General features: G+C 28.0%; 2 protein-coding genes across 2 annotated transcripts in view; one reads left to right on the plus strand and one right to left on the minus strand.

Annotated features, from left to right (window-relative positions):
- The window catches only part of LOC127284870 (uncharacterized), a 431,539-nt gene that overhangs the window by 331,416 nt on the left and 80,705 nt on the right, over nt 1-19,418 (minus strand). The window lies entirely within an intron of this gene.
- LOC127284876 (high affinity copper uptake protein 1-like) lies at nt 2,919-4,192 on the plus strand. Its single transcript, XM_051310580.1, has 4 exons — nt 2,919-3,005; nt 3,231-3,347; nt 3,651-3,877; nt 3,988-4,192. The coding sequence occupies exons 2-4, from the start codon at nt 3,231-3,233 to the stop codon at nt 4,187-4,189; spliced, it is 546 nt and encodes a 181-aa protein (XP_051166537.1). The 5' UTR covers nt 2,919-3,005; the 3' UTR covers nt 4,190-4,192.

Raw genomic sequence — 19,418 nt, forward strand, 5'->3', positions numbered from 1 at the left:
ACAACGAGATCGAGGGTGCCTTGGGAGCCCTTGATGAGTGCACTCACAGCCTTTGGCTCTCTGCGTCCTAAATCCGCAGCTCTATAACATTATGCATTGCACGCATGTATGAACATCAACGACACACGTGCTTTCCAATATAATGCAAAATACATTTTGTTTACATCCTGGTGACGCAAATTAATACTAAACATTCTGATTATTTCAATATAAAGCAATCCAGAGTGCTTCAAAAAAAAAAAAAAAAAATGTTTTCAAATCCAACTTATTTTATGGCTAAATTTTTAAATACTTTTTAAAAATTAGTAATAGTTCCACCTATTTTTTTATTTGATTATAATTATTTTAAATAAATATTTGGTCTTCCATAACAGCAAACTTAGAAGAAGTATACTCTTTCAAAGTAGATGTAAGAAATAGACCACATAATTGTCGTTTAAATTATAAAAAAAATACCATTCAGTAGTTATAGATAAACTAAACAAAAAAATGACGATGACCCTTTAAAATTTTCTTCAATATTTCGAGGGCATATTTTTTTCCAAAACAATTTTCAGGGTAATGGTCCGTGTTTGTCCGTTAATCTGAACTTTTTTTTTTGAAAAAAGCAAGCAGTTATACACCCCTCCTATATATATATATTGAATGTGGATGAAGTTTGCCTCGAGTGTTCAGCTTTTGCGAGCGACTTGAAAAAAACTTTTCACGATAAATTTTCGTTTTCTCTTCGGCTAACGGTACAATGTGAGTGCACATTGAACGACAGTACCAAGTTTGGTAGACGAATATATATATATATATATATGTATAGGTTTATGGAGTTTGTTGTTGTCCTAAAGGAAGAATTGAAGACGTGAGTCTTAGAGGATTTTCTAGGGATGGTTATTACAAACTTTTTAAGGTTCTATTGCAATGAGGTTTAGCTTTAGTGTAGCTTCGCTCCTTGAAATGGCATATATATATACCCTCTTGAAGTTCATATTTTCTATTTCCTCAAGATAACCAGCGAACCTAAAGAACGAAAACCATGACGATCGATATCCAATATCTGTTTGCTAATATTTCACATATGGCTGCCACACACAAGCCTGCTCCCGCTCTTACCTTCCTGAACTTTACCCCATCATTTCTGGATGGCATATAGAATGTTTCGCGCCCTCTCTCCATCCTTTTCACACAATACAAAAAAAAAAAAAACCGAAAAATAAATTTTCCTTCTACTCGCTATATATATGATTTCACCAAGGTGTTAGTCTTAGCAAGGTCATTGAAAAATAAATTTTTAATTTTTGAATATATAAAAAAGGCATCGAAAATTTTTTTTAGTTGTAACAAAAATGAGGGTAAAAACCCCAAAAACCGTCTTTTTTTAAGGTAAGGGATATTAGTATTTTTTTTCTCCTTAACCCGACGTGCTAGAGACTTCTATATAGGCTCAAATTTACCCATTAACAACCGCCAGGACGAAAAATTTACCTTCACTTAGCAGCTGTTATTTTAGATGAAAAAATAATTTAAAAAATTCAGGATAGCCCATTTCTAACGTAAATTTTTATAAAAAATGTTAAACAATTTGATTATTTCAGTACTCCTTTGACGGTAAAAATGGTGAAATTTTATTGTCACACAGTAATAAAATAGTAGATCAGTAATAAAAAATGTGTTCGATTTCAATATAAAAAGAAGTAATTCGAAATCAACCACCCTAAAAACTCAATAAGTATTGATTTTCAAGCAAATTCGGAGAATTTTAAAATTTGTAGACTATTTCGGATCCGCCATGTTGAATTATTGAAAAGTAACTTCAGATTCGTAACCGGCGACCACAAAAACCCCCGAGTAACAAATTTCAGATAAATCCATTGAGTTTTTAAAAAAATTGTCCGCCATATTAGATCCGCCATTTTGAATTTTTGAAAACTTATACCGTATTCGTGTTTAGTGACCCAAAAAACATAAGTATATGGTGCAGAAATAAAAATAATTCATCAATATATTATTTTTTGCAAAATAGTATTTTTTAAATTTTTTTTTAGTGAAAAATCGCCATTTTGTCGTCCGCCATCTTAAATTTTGTAATTCGCAATTATATAGTTTTGTAGCTGGGTATTCGAGGACGCGATATTTTGGGTTCAGGAGCAAATTAACTGTCGTTTTCCATGTCAAAATATTTTTTGAATAAAAATTTTTTTGCAGAAAATCATGTTTTTTTTGCAATAAAATTGTTATAAATATTAAGGATTTAATTATAATTAAATTTGGACTTCAGAATCGAAAAGAGCGATAAATTTTACGTTAGAAATGGGCTATCCTGAATTTTTTAAATTATTTTTTCATATAAAATAACAGCTGCTAAGTGAAGGTAAATTTTTCGTCCTGGCGGTCGTTAATGGGTTAAAGCTTAAATCGTACATTTTAAGACCCTATTGGGTAAGATAAAAAAATATTTTGAAATTAAAAAAAAATGGGGTTAAAGACAACTTTTTAGGTGCCTTGAACCTTTTTTTTTCAAAATTTCAAATTTTTTTTATCTTGCGCATATGAGTCTTAAAGTGTACGATTTTAGCTTTAATTTACGCTTATATAGAAGTTTCTATCACGTCAGGAGGAAAAATTAATACTGAAAACCCTCAAAAATCCAATTTTTGGAGAGACTTTATCCCAAAATCCTGACGTGATACGCAATTTTGAAACCCAGAATCGTGTTCAGCACACAAAAATACATTGAAAACCTCTCTAATATAAAAAAAAAACACACCTTGTAAACCTATGTAATTAAAAAAACCAAAATTTTCTCAGATTACTAAAAAAAAAAAATTTTGCTGCAATGTTTTTAAGACATGATTTCTTTACCGAAATTTTACGTTAGATAAAAATGTAATTTTTTCGAAAAAAAAAAAAAAAAAAACTTGTAAAATGTAAAAAATTGACAAAAGAAAAAAAAAGTGTAACCAACTTCAGATAAAATTCTGTGTGATTATTGTTTATAAGTCACAAAATGAAAGGTTAGTATTCTAAATAATTCTAATATATATATATTTTCAAAAAATTTATCGAAAAATTTTTTTTATTCCCCCCCCCCCCCTTCCTCTAATAAACCATTAATTAAATAAAGTAAGCACCTATATAATTATTTGTAACATTTAACCTAATAGAATTTAACAACAAAGAAAAAGATAAAAATATATTAACAACGTTATTTTAATCTTTATAATTTTGAATTTTCACAGATGAATGACAATCGTATTTATAATAAACGGCATTCACATTCTAATCATGAATTTAATGTGAATTATAATGATCAAGGAAATATAAAATCAATGAATCATTCAATATACACAATGTCGGTATGATGATAAATTTTTGTTTTACTAAAAATTAATAAATAATTTTTTTTTATAATTTTAATAATCATTGCAATTAATTTTTATTTATGGTAATAATTATATAATTATATTTTTTCATTTCAATTAATTAAATAAATATTATTAAATAATTATTATTAACAATAATAATAATAATAATAATAATAATAACAATACTAATTATAATAATAATAATAATTCATATAGAAAAAAATCAAAATGACTAAATTTTTTTTTCTTTTATTTTATAAATAACAAAATAATAAATAAAATTTTTGATTTTAGATGTTTTTTCATGGCGGTCATTATGAGACGGTTTTATTTAATTTTTGGCAAATTTCTACTATCGATGACCTTATAATGTCAATTGTAGGAGTTATTATAATGGCAACACTCTACGAGGGTCTTAAATATTATAGAGAGTACATATTTATGAGAACTTGCAATGGACCAAATTGCAGAGGAATGTCTCGGGGGAACACTATAATATCTGATAATAATCAAATCGTAAGGTACAAATTTCATATTATTTAATTACATTTAAATATATGCAATGTAAAATTAATAATAATAATAATAATGAAAAATAATAATAATAATAAATTTATTTATTTTAATATAGATTAACAATGATGTCTTGGATGCACATGTATCAGACATCTCTTCATATTATACAAGTTTCACTCTCTTATTTACTGATGCTAATTTTTATGACCTACAACATTTGGCTATGTCTTGCTATTATTTTTGGAATATCAATTGGTTTCTTTCTATTTGGTTGGAAAAAATCTGTTATAGTCGATATTACCGAACACTGTCACTAAAAAAAAAAAAATACTATTAAAATGTATAAAATAAATATAGAAAAAATTTATAAAATTTTATTTATAAAATAAAAAGAATTTAATAAATTCAAAAAAATCAAATATAATGAAAAACAAAATTCTGTAAATAAATTTTGTATAAATTTGAATTAAAAAAAAAAAAAAAGTAATTAAATATTACAAATACTTTAATATAACTGAGAAAAATGTTTAGTCAGAGCAACCAAAATTTTGTTGGGCCAACAAAAAAAATTTTGTTGATATTTAAGCAACCAAAACAATTTTTTTGAGTCAACCAAAAAATTTGGTTCAGTGTTTTTTGTTGGCATAACAAAAATGTTTGGTTAGCTCAACCAAATTTTTTTTTGTTACGTCACCAAAAATGTTTGGTTGGTCAAACAAATTTTTTTTGTAAAATTAAAAATTTTATTCTACCTTATTTATGTTTTTTTTTAATCTTTTTTATTTATTTCATTATTTATTTATTATTCAATTTAACGTTTAATTTATATTTAGCCAATTGAAATATTTGTGGACTTTGAAAAATCTCATCTCCGCCTGGGATCGAACCTCTATTTTAAAACTGAAGGTCCGGAGCTCTGAACACTGGACTACCCATCCTTGTGAGAGATTTAAATTAACTGTTCTCTTAAGTTATGATCTGAGAGCGAATCAAATTATTTGGTTGTCACAACCAAATTTTGGTTAGAACAACAAACGATCATTTGGTTTGTTTAGACCAAACTATTTTGTTGTATTAACCAAATTATTTTGTTGTCATAACCAAATTTTGGTTGGAATTTAAAAATGTTCAACCAAATAATTTTGTTGGCCTAACCAAATGTTTGGTTGAAATAACCAAATTTTGGTTGGAATTTAAAAATGTTCAACCAAATAATTTTGTTGGCCTAACCAAATGTTTGGTTGAAATAACCAAATTTTGGTTGAAATAACCAAATTTTGATTGGAATTTAAAAATGTTCAACCAAATAATTTTGTTGGCCTAACCAAATGTTTGGTTGAAATAACCAAATTTTGGTTAGAATAACCAAATTTTGATTGGAATTTAAAAATGTTCAACCAAATAATTTTCTTGGCCTAACCAAATGTTTAATTGAAATAACTCTACGACTTTGTTTCAGCCAACCAAAATTTGATTACAAGAACCAAAATTGCCTAACCAAGCAATTTTGTTGCAAACACTAAATTTTTTTTTCTCAGTGTACAGTTGACGAAATATTTATAATAAAAATAATAATAAAATTAATAATATAAATAATAATTATTATTATACTATTATTTTTATAACATAATAAAATATGCTTTTTCTGTAAAATAATATTAATCTACTACATTAGTAATTAATTATATTATTATTATTATTATTATTATTATTATTATCAGCACATAGATGTTCGATATATGTGCTTATAAATTAATACCAGGCTATTACAATGGTAGCTTGGCTATTTTATGAAGAGAAATATACCAACGCATGTTCGAATAGTGCAATGAGGATTTGGTATGGGGTAGTTTGGAGTATGGGGATGGATTGGAGAGGATGCTTTCAAATGTACCTCTCTCGTCAGCTGAAATTCAAATAGCGTCTACCGTGTAAATCGTGCATTTATATATACATGTATATAGAAGTATAGAACGAAAGCACGGAATTTTGATTCCTTTCATGAGAACTAGCCACTGTTTAACAATACCCACAAAAAAAAAAAAAACAAAAAAAAACAAACTGAAAAAGAGTAATCTGATCTAAATAAATTTTACCTAACATATACAGGATGATTTTTATGTTCCGGACCCCCTACAATTTTTTTTTTTTAATTACACTTTTTTTGTTTAAAAAAAAGAGTAAGATTTAAAAAAAAAATTTTAAGGGGTCTGGAGAATAAAAATCATTATTATATATTTCTGAAACATTTTGACGTGCTAAATCTGAATCTAAATTCACACACTTAAAACAAATACTGAAACCGTTAATACCTTAAAATCAAAATGTCTGGAAACTAGCGTAATTTTTATCTTAAAACTAGATTAAGTGAATTTTACGACTTAAAATCATACATTCAAGGCTGAAATTCAGTAAAAATATATGGTTCTAATATTATAACGGTTTTAATCAAAAGTAAACTGAAAGTATGTATTATTTTTTAGTGTGCAGATTTAACACAGTATGTATGGTTTTTGAGATATTCTAACCTAAAAGTGTTAATAAGACGTTTTTAAAACCATATTTGAGGTTATGTAACCTTTTCAAAATGTTACATTTTTTCAAAAAGTTCGTTACAGCATCAAATAAAGTCAAAAACATCTAAGGGCGCGCTCACACCTTTTGGCTGCCTGCCTGCCTGCAGGAGTTGTCATGGCAACGTGTAGGAGTAACAGAGAGAGAGAAAATTCAAATTTGAATTTACTCTCTCTGTTACTCCTACACGTTGCCATGACAACTCCTGCAGGCAGGCAGGCAGCCAAAAGGTGTGAGCGCGCCCTAATATGCTGTGTCAATTTTTTTTTTTTTTTGGTAGATTCGGATTCGTCAAAATGCTTCCGAAATATTTTAACACTTGCTAAATCCGAATCTAACCTCAGAATTGACCAATAACATCAGATTTTTGAGATATTTTAATCTAAAAGTGCAAAAAGACGTTTTTTTAAAACCATATTTGAGGTTATGTAACCTTTTCAAAATGTTCCATTTTTTCAAAAAAAATCGTTACAGCATCTGAAAGTATATACTATTCTGACACTTTATAATAGATTTTGTTTAAAAAATCTTTATTTGTTTTTAATAAAAATTTGCATTTTATAAAAATTATAAATTTTATCATCAAATTATTATTTTTTTTTATAAATTTAATTTAATTATAAAATATAACGGAATATATATATATATATTGTTCGATATAGAAATTGTGGTTAAGAGAATATTTAGGGGAGGCATGTTAAAGGTAGAAGAAATAAGGTAGCAAGATACGACTAACGGAGACAAACAGTGTGTTTGCCCCTTCATTACCCCCGAGTAAATACCAACGGGTTTTAATTACAGTCTCCCGCCGCACAACTATATCTCTTCTTGCTTGTTATTTACTTGTATCCTTGCGTAAGCTATCTAACTTTCTTATACCGACGGTTAAATAGAGGTCACTCTTGGGAGGGTCGACTCTCACACCTGTGGAAAGATTATTTTCCAACTACTTTATAACACAATTTTAATGTCCCTATAGGAATACTAAAAAAAAAAAAATAATAAAATTTATACTAATAATATAGATACAATATTATTAAACTTCATTTAAAATACTAAAAAAGTTAGTGAAATAATTTCTCCTAAATTATCTATTGGGATCCCTTCTACTGTGATACGCCATCTGGTGAGACTTTTTGAACTATTGACAGAAGTTCACGTCCACCAATCAGAATCCCTTATATCTTAGTGGCGAAAAATGGAACTAACTTAGAGAAGGTCAAAAGCATAAACCACGCCTCCAAGAGAGATCATAACCTCAAATTTTATGAATAGATATAGGATTCGATTCACTAAAGACGTGAAAGATATATTAGACAATTATAAATTTTTAAATAATTTCAATTAAAATTTATTGATAATCATTAATATTGATAAATGAAAATTTCTGATGAATGTTGGAATCAAATCTGGGCTAATAATTAAATATGAGGCAGCAAATAAAAGATTGAATATATATATATATATATATATATATATAACAACAAAATTAAATTTATCAAGAATGCATTAGCAGTAATTGCCAATTGATTTACTCCGATTAAACTGCCTTTTTAATTAAAAAGCAAAATGTATTTGTGGAAAATGAAATTAGTATTGTTTATATTTTAACGATTATTAATAATCTATATAGTATGGAATTCATATTTTTATCTTCATTTATTAACTTACTTATTCTGACATATTTATTTTGTACAAAAAAAAAGTAATTAAATATATGTCAAAATAACTCCGAAATTGCAAAATGGGCCCAACAAACAATCGATTTTGGCGCGATTTTTAAAATTCACCAATCAAAAGTTGGTCAAAAAAAAAAATCGTGATTGGTGGATTTTAAAAATCTCGGTAAAATCTTTCTGTCGATTGTTTGTTTGGACATTTGCAATTTTGGATAAATAAAAATTCGGCCATTTTAAGAATTCTGTATAATAAAAATTCGATACATAAGATAATTTTGTTAAGTAAATTTGTAAATCATAAATCCTTAAGGCCAGGTCCAAGTCGAGTCAGCTGTTCTATTGAAGTTTGAATGGAACAGCTGACACGACTTGGACCTGGCCTTAAGCTTTTACATGAGAGAGAAAAGGAGAGAAATATATTTTGTCCTTTTCTCTCTCATGTAAAAGCTTAAGATTTACGATTAGAGGTTTCATTCTGCGTTGGCCCGTACGATATAATATGACCTCAAAATACAAGTCAAACAGTGAACATAACCTCAAATCTTAGGCTTAGATTATTTTTACTACAGAGTATAAAATATACTACAGTATGATTAGATCCATAATCTGAAAATTTAGGTTAAAGATCAAAAAGCAAACATAACCTCTAACTATAAATGCCTAAAAATTAAGTAATAATTAAACCCATAAAATAGAGAGAAATATTTCCAAAAAATAAAGAAAACGAGGAAATAGAAATAATCAAGAAAATTGAACTGAATGTAGGTTAAGGATAAACGTTCAATAGTCGCTCGTTTAGAAAATATGTTGCTCCTGTTAAACCAATCAGAACTTGCGTATCACATGAATGTGACGTACAAATCACACTTTGTCATCTGTGTGTGTGTGTGTATGTATGTGTGATAATCGTTTTTTGGACAATAATTTGTCGAACGTGAATTTTTTTTTTTTTTTTTTTTTTTGCCAAAGAACTGCTTTTCACGTGTTTCATGGAAAAACCGAGTCTGAATATTTACGAGACAATTGGACATACGCCATATCATTGTGAGCGACAGAGCAGATGCGACAAAATATTCACACAATTACGTGTCCCGACACGTCTGGTGAATAATAGATTCCCCCTTAACCTCCACCACCCCCCCCCCACTCACCCCTAAATCTTCGCGGACTTTGCGGAAATTTAATTAGTCCTAAAAATTATTACAAGACATTCCTTATTTCTCCTTTCGTTTCCCTTGTTTAAATTTCTTTTTTGTCTTTTTATTATATTGACACAATTTTATGTATATATCCCAAGGGGATAAAAATATCACTTTTTATATGCTCCTCTTTTTTTTCTTTATTTTTCCGCCAAAAAAAGAAGTTTAAAACAAGAAGAAAAGCGTCAAAAAAAAGGATAAACGAACAAATCTTTAACTGGTATTTGCAAGCAAAAATTTTTTATTAATTTTATGAATTTCATAGGTTTTTTTGAGCTCTACAACTTTGATATTCACACCAAAATGCAAAAAACATTTTTTTTTTTTGATACGAAAAAGTGGAAAAAGTCATTTTTTGGTAATTTTAGCGCCCTCTAGTTTTTACACCTTAAGTTGTACAGTTGGGGCTCAATGAGATAAAATGTAGAGTATTTAATTCTCTACAAGTTTTGTTTAATAAATTTTTCAATACGACTTGCCCTTTTTGAGATAAATGTAATCCTAAGAAATTTAGCCCCCCTCATTTACCCCAAAAGGGGGGTTCCCAACTTTTTGGTTTTAGTCTCATATGCCTCTATCCATTTATGAAATATAATTCCACTTTATAATTTTTTTTCAAAAACACGACTCTTTTTCATGACAGATTTACTGTACTAATTTTGAATAAGGTAACTAAAGAAATATTTTATTTTAATTTTTAATTGTGAAAATTGATAATTTCAAAAGGATGTAAATTGCGCCCTTACTATATAGAGTTTGTTTTAATGTACTTTTTTAAAAAAAAAAAAAATTTCAATTTCATTGCAAAAGCAGTCTTGAAAGTTTCTAAAGTTTCGAATAAATTTTCAGCCTCAAATCATTTTTTGTTGAATATTCATAGATTGTCTTTCAATTATTTTAATAGATGCATTCTATCTGTGATTTGAATATTATATATGTATATATATTGTAACTGAAGAAAAAGCTTGGAAAATGAGAATACGAATTTTAAAATAGTTCACCATTTTACAAAAGTTAAAATTTTTCAATTGAATTTTTAAATTCACTTTTTTTTTCTCGAGGCAGTGAAAAATGGGTTATTTCGACAATAAATTGATTTACGACAAAAGAAACACAACAAAATATTGTTGTCATTTACTTTTATTAGCGAACTCTTATTTTTTTTTTTTTATTTATATTTTCCTTTAATGTGTAACTATTATAATAATGGTAAATTATAATACAATTAACTAATACTATTAATGAATTTTTTATTACTAATGTACACTTTCATATCCGTGAAATAATAAAGAAAAATAAAATTGATATATATACGACTATAAATTAGACATCAAGCCACGCCCCCATTATTATTCAATTATTGTATTTCTAAAGACAGAGAGGGAGTGGGGGAACTCAAGGTCACACGAAGGCCAGTGCCCCTAAGCGCGGCAATTCTACTGCACTTCCCCCTCTCTTTCTTCATTGTTCCTTTTTTTTTAATTCCAATTTATTTTTAAATCACTTTTTTGACAACTGTTTAAACAAACAATTCATTAAACATAATTAAATAATTTAATTAATTAAGAAATATATAAAAAAAAATTTAACAAAATATCAAATCGTTGACAAAAAGCTAAAATGTTTTTAATTTCTATTGGTTACGGAAGTCGATACTTCTAGCGCCATCTCTTTTACGCCGGTTGAATTTTCTTCAGTAATATCCACAGTCGGCAGATTCTTATCATTAAGAATATATTTAGTATTATTACCTATTATTATTATTATTATTATTATTATTATTATTATTATTATTATTACTACTTTTATTATTGTTTTTATTTTAATTATTATTAATAATAATATCAATTAAACTAATTTTTAATAAAATAAAGTATATTTCAATTCCTTTACAATAGATTTATTTTCAAAAATTGTGGGATAGATGAGCCGCGAAAAAAAAAGAGGAAAATATCCCCTTCAGATGAAAGCTCACATAACCCGAGATCTCTCGTTTTACTTAAGAGACTAACTCCTTTTTCGTGACCCCAATTTCATTCTATATATCAGAAGAGCATTGTCGGGTGCAAACACACACACACACACACACCCTGTCTCAACGTGAAACTCCAAAAATTGGAAGCAAGCCAGCCGACTAGACTCATCAGACTCACTTTTCTTCACAATACGCGAGAGCGCGACTATATCAAATTTAAAAATTTTACCACAATATTTTTTCATACTTGTATTTATTTTATTTAATTTGCCAATTTAAAGGAGAAAAATTAACCATCTAACAATTTCAACGTTAATAAATTAAATGAAGCAAAAAAAAAAAATTAAGGCCCAGTCACTGTAGAGTAAAGTAGGCGGAGCCTAACGGATTAATTTAATGTGGGCGGAAATATTGGTAAAGTAGTTGGAGTTTACCAAAATAATTATGGGCGGAGTGAATAAATAGTAAAGTAGGCGGGGTTTATAAAAAAGTAGGGGCGGAGTTATAAATTTAAGTAGGCGGAGCCTATCGAATTGAGCTAATATGGGCGGAATTAACAAATGGTAAAGTAGGCGGAGTTTATAAAAATATATGGGTGGAGTCAGCCGTGTGAAGTAGATGGAGCCTTTCGAATTGAGTTAATGTGGGCGGAGTTTGTCAGTGTAAAAATATGGGCGGAGTCAGTAGAAAGTAAAGTAGGTGGAGCCTGTTGGATCGATTTGTTGTGGGCGTAGTAATAAAGTAGGCGGAATTTTTTAAAAAAAGTAGGGGCGGAGCCATTAATGTAATGAAGGAGGAGCCTAAAAAGTTGAGTAAATGTAGGCGGAATTAACAAATGGAAAAGTAGGCGGAGTTTATCAGAATAAAACATATATGGGCGGAGTCAGCAGTGGAAAGTAGGTGGAGTCTTTCGGATCAAGTTAATGGTGGGCGGAGTCAGCAGTGTAAAGTAGGAGGAGCCTTTCGGATTATAAATTAATATTTATTTTAAACAAAAATAATATATAAAAATTAAAAAAAAATTTCGAATTTCTTTTAGTTAACAAATTTTCAAATAAAATCCAGTCAAAGAAAATAAGAAAATTGTCAGTGAAAATTTGTTGAACGCTTCTTTTTTTTTGTTTTTACTGCTTCTCTATATTTTAGATTATCCATTTCGTTTCTTTGTAACTTCCCTCGTTCACGGCAATTCGAGTTGGCTTGCCCTCGCCGATAAATTATTGTTTACTCTCCTTCGTGCTCGTAGTTCGGGGAGCTACTGCCGCGCTTCTGTTTGTTGTATATATATATATATACGGTATCGATAAATAATGTTTCACTAATTCATCCAACTTGTATGCGATTGGCAAGAACTGATCTGTCCCTCAGCGTGGGGTAAAAAATATCTTTTTTTTACCTAGGAAAAAAACTTTCATTCGTTAATAATAATGCACAAAGAAATAATAAATTAATTCCATATACTTTTAAAAAAACCAAACTTTTAGTTATTTCGTTTAAAAATATATATCTTTTAGAGTATATTTTTATTAACAACTTTATTATATCAATAATTAATTTTTTTATATTTCTATCGTTAATCATTTTTCTCTTTAAAATTAAGAAAAATTTGCAAGAATTGTTAAAAAAAAAATTTTATTTCATTTTTAAAGGGGAAAATAAACTATTAGGTTTATATTTTTTCGAGAACCATATATATGTATATATATATATATAATGTCCAGTAGTAGATTCATTCTGGATTAGATGTGTCTGCACTGGAATCTCTAAACAACACCTGTTACCCACGTTCCAGAAGTTCCAACGCCCTTCTTCTTTGCAAAAGCCTGTTCAACTATTCTCCTCACACCCCTTTATTCACTGCACCCTCATCCACCCTATTTCACCCTCTGGTCTTATACCAACATTCAACGTTCTTTCATCAGTAAACTGACGTGGTGTGTTGTCCCTTTATTATATTGAAACTTCATGAAATTGCCACACTGTTGACCATGAATCCAATGTCAAACCCTCTTCTTTAAAATTACTCCTCGTATATGATAATGAATTTCAAAAAAAAAAAAAATATTTTTCATATAATTATTAAAAAATTTTTTTTTTTGATTATTAAGAAATTTTAAAAATTAAGATGAATATATGTATATGTCAATTTTATATCATAGAACAAATGAAGTTCAATTCGATTTTCAATATTGTTCTTGACGGTAATTCGGTGATTTTTTTATTTCCCTGTCAGAAATCACATTAAGGATATGATTTGACGTTTTTCGATTTTTCAGTGATGTAGAATATAGAAATAAAATTATATATACATATATGTATATATGAAATAAACGTGGTTTTATGGGATATCTCATATAATGCCGACGAAGTAGATCGATATCCGACCTCCCAGTTAGGTCTCTCTCTCTCTCTCTCATTCCAAATGGAATGCTTGCATTTAGAACTTGCTTTACCACGCGTGACCTCCCTCGAAAATGACTCAAAGATATGCAAAAAAAAGCGTACACAACAAAAATTAAATAAACATTTAATTTTTTCTTTAATGCAAACAATATTTTAATTTCATATTTAGTTTTTAATAGAATGTCAACAAAAATAAGTGAAATAAAAAATTTAATTGGACACTTTAAATAACCATCAGAATTGAATAATTGGAAAAATTATATAAGATCTGAATAGAATCATTAAAAATATTAAATAAACTAATATTGGAGGTTAAATAAAATTATCTAACAGTGATAGAGGTTGTGTAAAAAAATAATAGAAATTTTCTGGGCGTAGTCATGAAACTACAAGAGGCTTAAAAAATTACAAAAAAAAATAAAAGGAGTACTAAAAGTTATAGGTGGTAACAAAAAGAAGAAGGCGGATCAATAAATAAAGAAAATACAATAGGGATGTTGTAGGCGGGCCCTGTCACTTGTAGGCGGAGTAAATATTCAGCGAAACGTAATGGGAATGTTGTAGGCGGAGTCAGGCGTTTTTTTTGTGAGTGAGATTTAGTGTAAGTACTGTAGGCGGAGCCAATCAGTAGTAGGCGTAACAAAGTATCAGTAGGCGGAGTTTCCAGCGAAATGTAGTGGGAATATTGCAGGTAGGGTAAGTGTTGATAAAACATAGAATGTATATTGTAGGCGGAGTCAGTCATCAGTGGGCGGAGTAATTATCCAGCAAAACATAGTGGGAAGGTTGTAAGCGGAGTAATTGTTGATAAAACATAGAAAGTATATTGTGGGCGGAGTCAGGTATCAATGGGAGGAGTAAACCAGCTAAACGTAATGGTAATGTTGTAGGCGGAGTCAGGTATCAGTGGGCGGTGAGGGGTCTTTTGGTGAGTAATACATAGCGTAAGTACTGTAGGCGGAGCCAATCATTTAGTAGGCGGAACAAAGTATCAGTGGGCGGAGTTTCCGGTGAAATTTAATGAAATACTATAGGCGGATTCAGGTAACAGTGGTTCGATTAACTTTCCGAGAAAATATAGTGGGGATTGTTACGAACGAGAAAATTAATTTATTAATTTTTATAATTTTGAACAATTATTTAAAATTTTCTATTCGCCGGAGGAACCAAGTTGCCATTAAAAAGTCAAAATGAACATTCAACTTAATAATGTTTATTTTTAATGTGGGTTCGATTAATTATATCGCCGATAGAAGACGAAACTGCCAATTTAATCTTTAGATCGTAAATAATGTTTCTTAGCTTTGAGATGAAAATCCACACTATTTTTGACAGCACAAATAAAAAGGTCTATTTGATTGAATAGAACAATTGGAATTTTAGTTTACAAAAATTTATTAAAAATCAAAGTAAAAATTGCAAAAATTACACATTATATGCTTTCTTTTGTAAAGAATAATGTTTTTGGAACGATACAGTTTTTTTTATTACTTACGGCTAGATTTCTCTTACACACTACCGTCGAGAGAGCTTGTTGAGAAGGGAGAATTCTCGCGATCTCGTCGCACAATCAACGGGCAAAACGAAAGAAAGGTGTTATGCGTATTTCCGCGTCTCGAAACGCGGTACCGGTACCCTATCAGACACAAGCGGCGCAGGTACAATCCGTACGGACTGGCCGGTTTTAAGAACAAAAAATTATTTAATAAATTATAAATAATTTATTAAATAATTTCTCACTGTACTGATCAACCGATTGGGACTCAGCCGGTTCAAGGTTCGATTTAATTTTACGTCCGCCCAAAGAAAATAGAATTTAAATTGGAGCCAGCTCGCAGACGGGCCTTATTCTTAAAATTAAAAATTGGCTCAACGAAAATCTATCGTGATTCAGCAATTTTAATTTTAGAAATTTAAGCACTGCTGTTAATTTACCTGGCTCAACGAAAATCTATCGTGATTCAGCAGGTATATTATTGAGCTTTCTCCACAGTTTAAACTCTAAGTTCACTTTTTAAAGAAATAATGCAAAAATCAGTAACACGTACTAAGTGATTGACTGAAGACGAATAGGCAATGAGGCCCTATGAGCTTCTGCTTATAAAGAGCATCGCGAGATGCACTTAGTGGGATTAGTGAATCAGGGGTAGAAGGATTCTGGGGGTTTCAGGGGTATCGATAAGAAAACTTAGATCATCGTCCATCGATATTCTCAGAACCCATGATTCTTGTTATTCTTTTCTTTGTTGACACTATTGGAACTGCACATCTCCATATGTGTAAGTGTATATGTGTGTTTTTAATAAAGTATAACTCGCAACCTTTGTTGAATTCCAGAGCGGTCATAGTTCTGCACAGATTATCGTTTTCATATTAAAAATGAAACTATTTTCCTTTTTATATATATATATATACATTTTACATATACATACGTACGTTTACCTTAATATACATGCATATATGCACGACATACATGTCTCAAAAATTTTCTTCCCCCTCTTTTTTTTTTTTTTTTTATGTGCATTTTGTTCTTTTACAAAATTGACCCTCTTAAAATAAAATCTTAATTGTTGCGAGTTTATATGTGCTTGGAAAATGTGGCATGTTCCAATTTAAGCTATCAACAATTATTGTATTTTTATTTCCTTTTTTTTTTTGAGTTTGAAGGTATTATAAGGAAAAGAATAAGGGAAGGAAAGCAGTGTATGCATCGCGCGATACTCCTCGAGCGCCTCACACATATGCGTTACGAAGGCTATGGGGAGTCCGTGTCTGTGTGTACCGCATCCACGCTGCGAGACTCTTTGCACCTGCACGCGTAAGAGAGAGAAAGATAGATAGAATTGACGTATGCGATTCTTCTCCCTTCTTAAAATAATACATTCTTCTTAAATATAATAATTGCAATATAATAACCATATTATTATTATTTATTATTATATGCGTAAAATTACCACACAATACATACACATGTCTATCTGTGTCACCTCGGCATACTATGCACTCACGTACACACGATAAAAATAATGCACACGCATACGTGCATATACAATGCATATTCTTTGAAATAATATTTGATAATGATGATTCTAATAAGTAGAAAAATAGTATTGGTAATATATCCAATTGTTTATAATAATAATTATGATTAATTATTAATATTAATTTTAGTAAATGTTAATAACAATGATAATAATACGATTTATCATTATTATAATAGTAAAAAAAAATTAATGAATTAACAATAATTTGCATACTATTAATTAATTAATTACTGCAAATTATAAAAAAAAATGAGTAAAGTATAATTGTTTTATTTATAATAATTAATATTTTAGTATCTTTATATAAGGTAAGTACACTATATTATATTTTTCATGCATATATTTATAATATTCAAGCTTGAATATTGGTATTAGATAATTAATATAATTTATAATATGGCATAATATAATATAGTATAAATAATAATATAGAAAAATATAACATAAGATAGAATAAAATAATATATTATAATATAACTGTTTAACAAAGTTATATTATAATATCATACTCATAGATACATTTTTAGAAGCAACGAGAATATAAGTCTGTATGTGTGGAGTATCACTCAACGCGCGCGATTATCGGGGATTCAAATTACATGCCTATATACATTGTGGCATTTACTTGGAGATTTTTCTTAAATGATTTTCAATTATTCTTGAAAATTATTTATTATCATTTTATTTATCTTTAATTTATAATTTCGTTACGATAGTTCGTAACAATCCACCGCGGATTTTTCCGTTTTCGTCCCCGAAAAACTTATGGTCTCGACCACAGCATTCTTTATACTTTGTATATCGACATATAATCTAAATATTGTGTCTACTTGGTGACTCTTCTAAGCACTGCTACAGTATAGGACCCAGTGTCAATGTCTTTGTGCTGATACAAATCAGTTCATTTCGTGAAGTGATCAAGTGCGCTTGTGAAATTTAAAACTTTTGGTATTATTTTATTTTGAACAATTTTGGTGGATATTGGAGGATTTTATTATAAACAATTATTGTAAAAGTGCGAATAGTGCAAAAACTTTGGAAAACTATATATATATTTTTTTTTATTAGTGTAAAAGTGCGGGTGGTGCAAAAACTTTGAAAAACTATATATTTTTTTTTTTTTTTTTTTTTTTTTTTTATTACAAACAATTAGTGAGAAAGTGTGAGAAGAGAGTGAAAATGGTTGGAAATGCGGAAAACAGCAGAGAATTTATGGAAAGGTTTGGTAAGTTTCAAAATTTTCTATTTTTTTTTTTTTTTTTTTTTATTTCTTTTTACTATTATTCAATTATTTATTGATTGTTTATAACAATCGATAAATATATATATATCTCATTCTCAGTAAGCAAATACACAATCCTTTTAAAAATAGATAATAATTATTATTATTATAAAAAATTTTTTTTTTTTTTTTTTTTTTTTTTTTTTTTTTTTAACCTAATTTATTTATTTTAATAATTATTTAATAATTTTAATTAATATTTTGTTTATAATAAAATTTTATTTATTTATTATTATTATTTTTTTTTTATAGATTTCAAATAAAATTAATAATTTTTGTTATTAATTTATAATAATAATTATTATTGATCATTAAATATTAATTAAACAATTTAAAAATATTTCAAGATGAAAATCGTTCATAATTTTGAATTTGCTTTCTAAATACTATCAAATGTATATTCCATGCTCTTGGAGGGGTATGTATATAGTCGATGCGGCGCCGCATCTTACACTTGATGACAGCATATATAGATATACATGTATACACAGTTCCAGCGCGATGATCATAATATGAACCCAGACACCTTATATTACAAAAAAAAAAATATTTTAAAATTAAAACTAAAATATATTATTATTACTATTATTATATTTGTTTAATTTTCTTTTTTTTTTTTTTTTTTTTTTTTATTAATTAAATTAATAACATACATTTCATTATAATTTTAAATATAATTAATATTTTTTTTTTTTTTTTTATTAACAATCGATTATAATTAATATATATATATATATATTTTTTTAAACTTTCTTTAAAATTTTAATTGTTTATAATTTATTAGCAATATAAAATTACTTAATCAAAATATTTTGTAAATGTAAAATTAAAATTGATTAGAATAATTAATTATTTTCAACTTTATTATTGATGTTTTATAAAAAAAATTCTTTGTTCATAAAAATAAATTGACATTTAAAATTGCATTTTTTTTTGTCTTGGTTCATATATTTAAAGCGCTATTAGGCATGGGTACCATCTATTTAGAGGGGTGCGTGTATAGACAGCTCGGCGCCACGGCTCATGCCTTGTACACAGTATATATATATATAGAGTATACATGCTTAGGGTTTGAACATAGTGACCACAATATAGGATTTAAATGCACAGTGTATATAATGAGTTTTATGAATGAATTTCTCCTATATTTTTATCTAATAAACAACATCTATTAGTTAACTAAATTAATTATTAATTAATTATTTATTTAATAGAAATTTCGTTAAAAATTTTAAGTTTACTAAGTTTTGTTTATTTAATAAATTTATTTAATGTTATAAATTTTTAGCAAAAAAAAAATTTTTTTTTTTTTATACATATAAAAAAAAATTGTTTATTTAACAATTTTCAAAAATTTAATAATTAAATTTGGTACATATAATAAAATTTT

This window comes from Leptopilina boulardi, unplaced genomic scaffold (assembly GCF_019393585.1).
Source record: "Leptopilina boulardi isolate dan_hultmark-lab unplaced genomic scaffold, ZJU_Lbou_2.1 LbouV2_327, whole genome shotgun sequence".
Classification (NCBI taxonomy): Eukaryota; Metazoa; Arthropoda; class Insecta; order Hymenoptera; family Figitidae; genus Leptopilina; species Leptopilina boulardi.

What these genes read in the sequence shown, in the direction of transcription:
- LOC127284876 (XM_051310580.1), top strand. Translation starts at nt 3,231, where the DNA reads ATGAATGACAATCGTATTTATAATAAACGGCATTCACATTCTAATCAT. An exon ending in ATTCAATATACACAATGTCG is followed by an intron (nt 3,348 to 3,650) that starts GTATGATGATAA and finishes TTTTGATTTTAG; the next exon opens with ATGTTTTTTCATGGCGGTCA. An exon ending in GATAATAATCAAATCGTAAG is followed by an intron (nt 3,878 to 3,987) that starts GTACAAATTTCA and finishes ATTTTAATATAG; the next exon opens with ATTAACAATGATGTCTTGGA.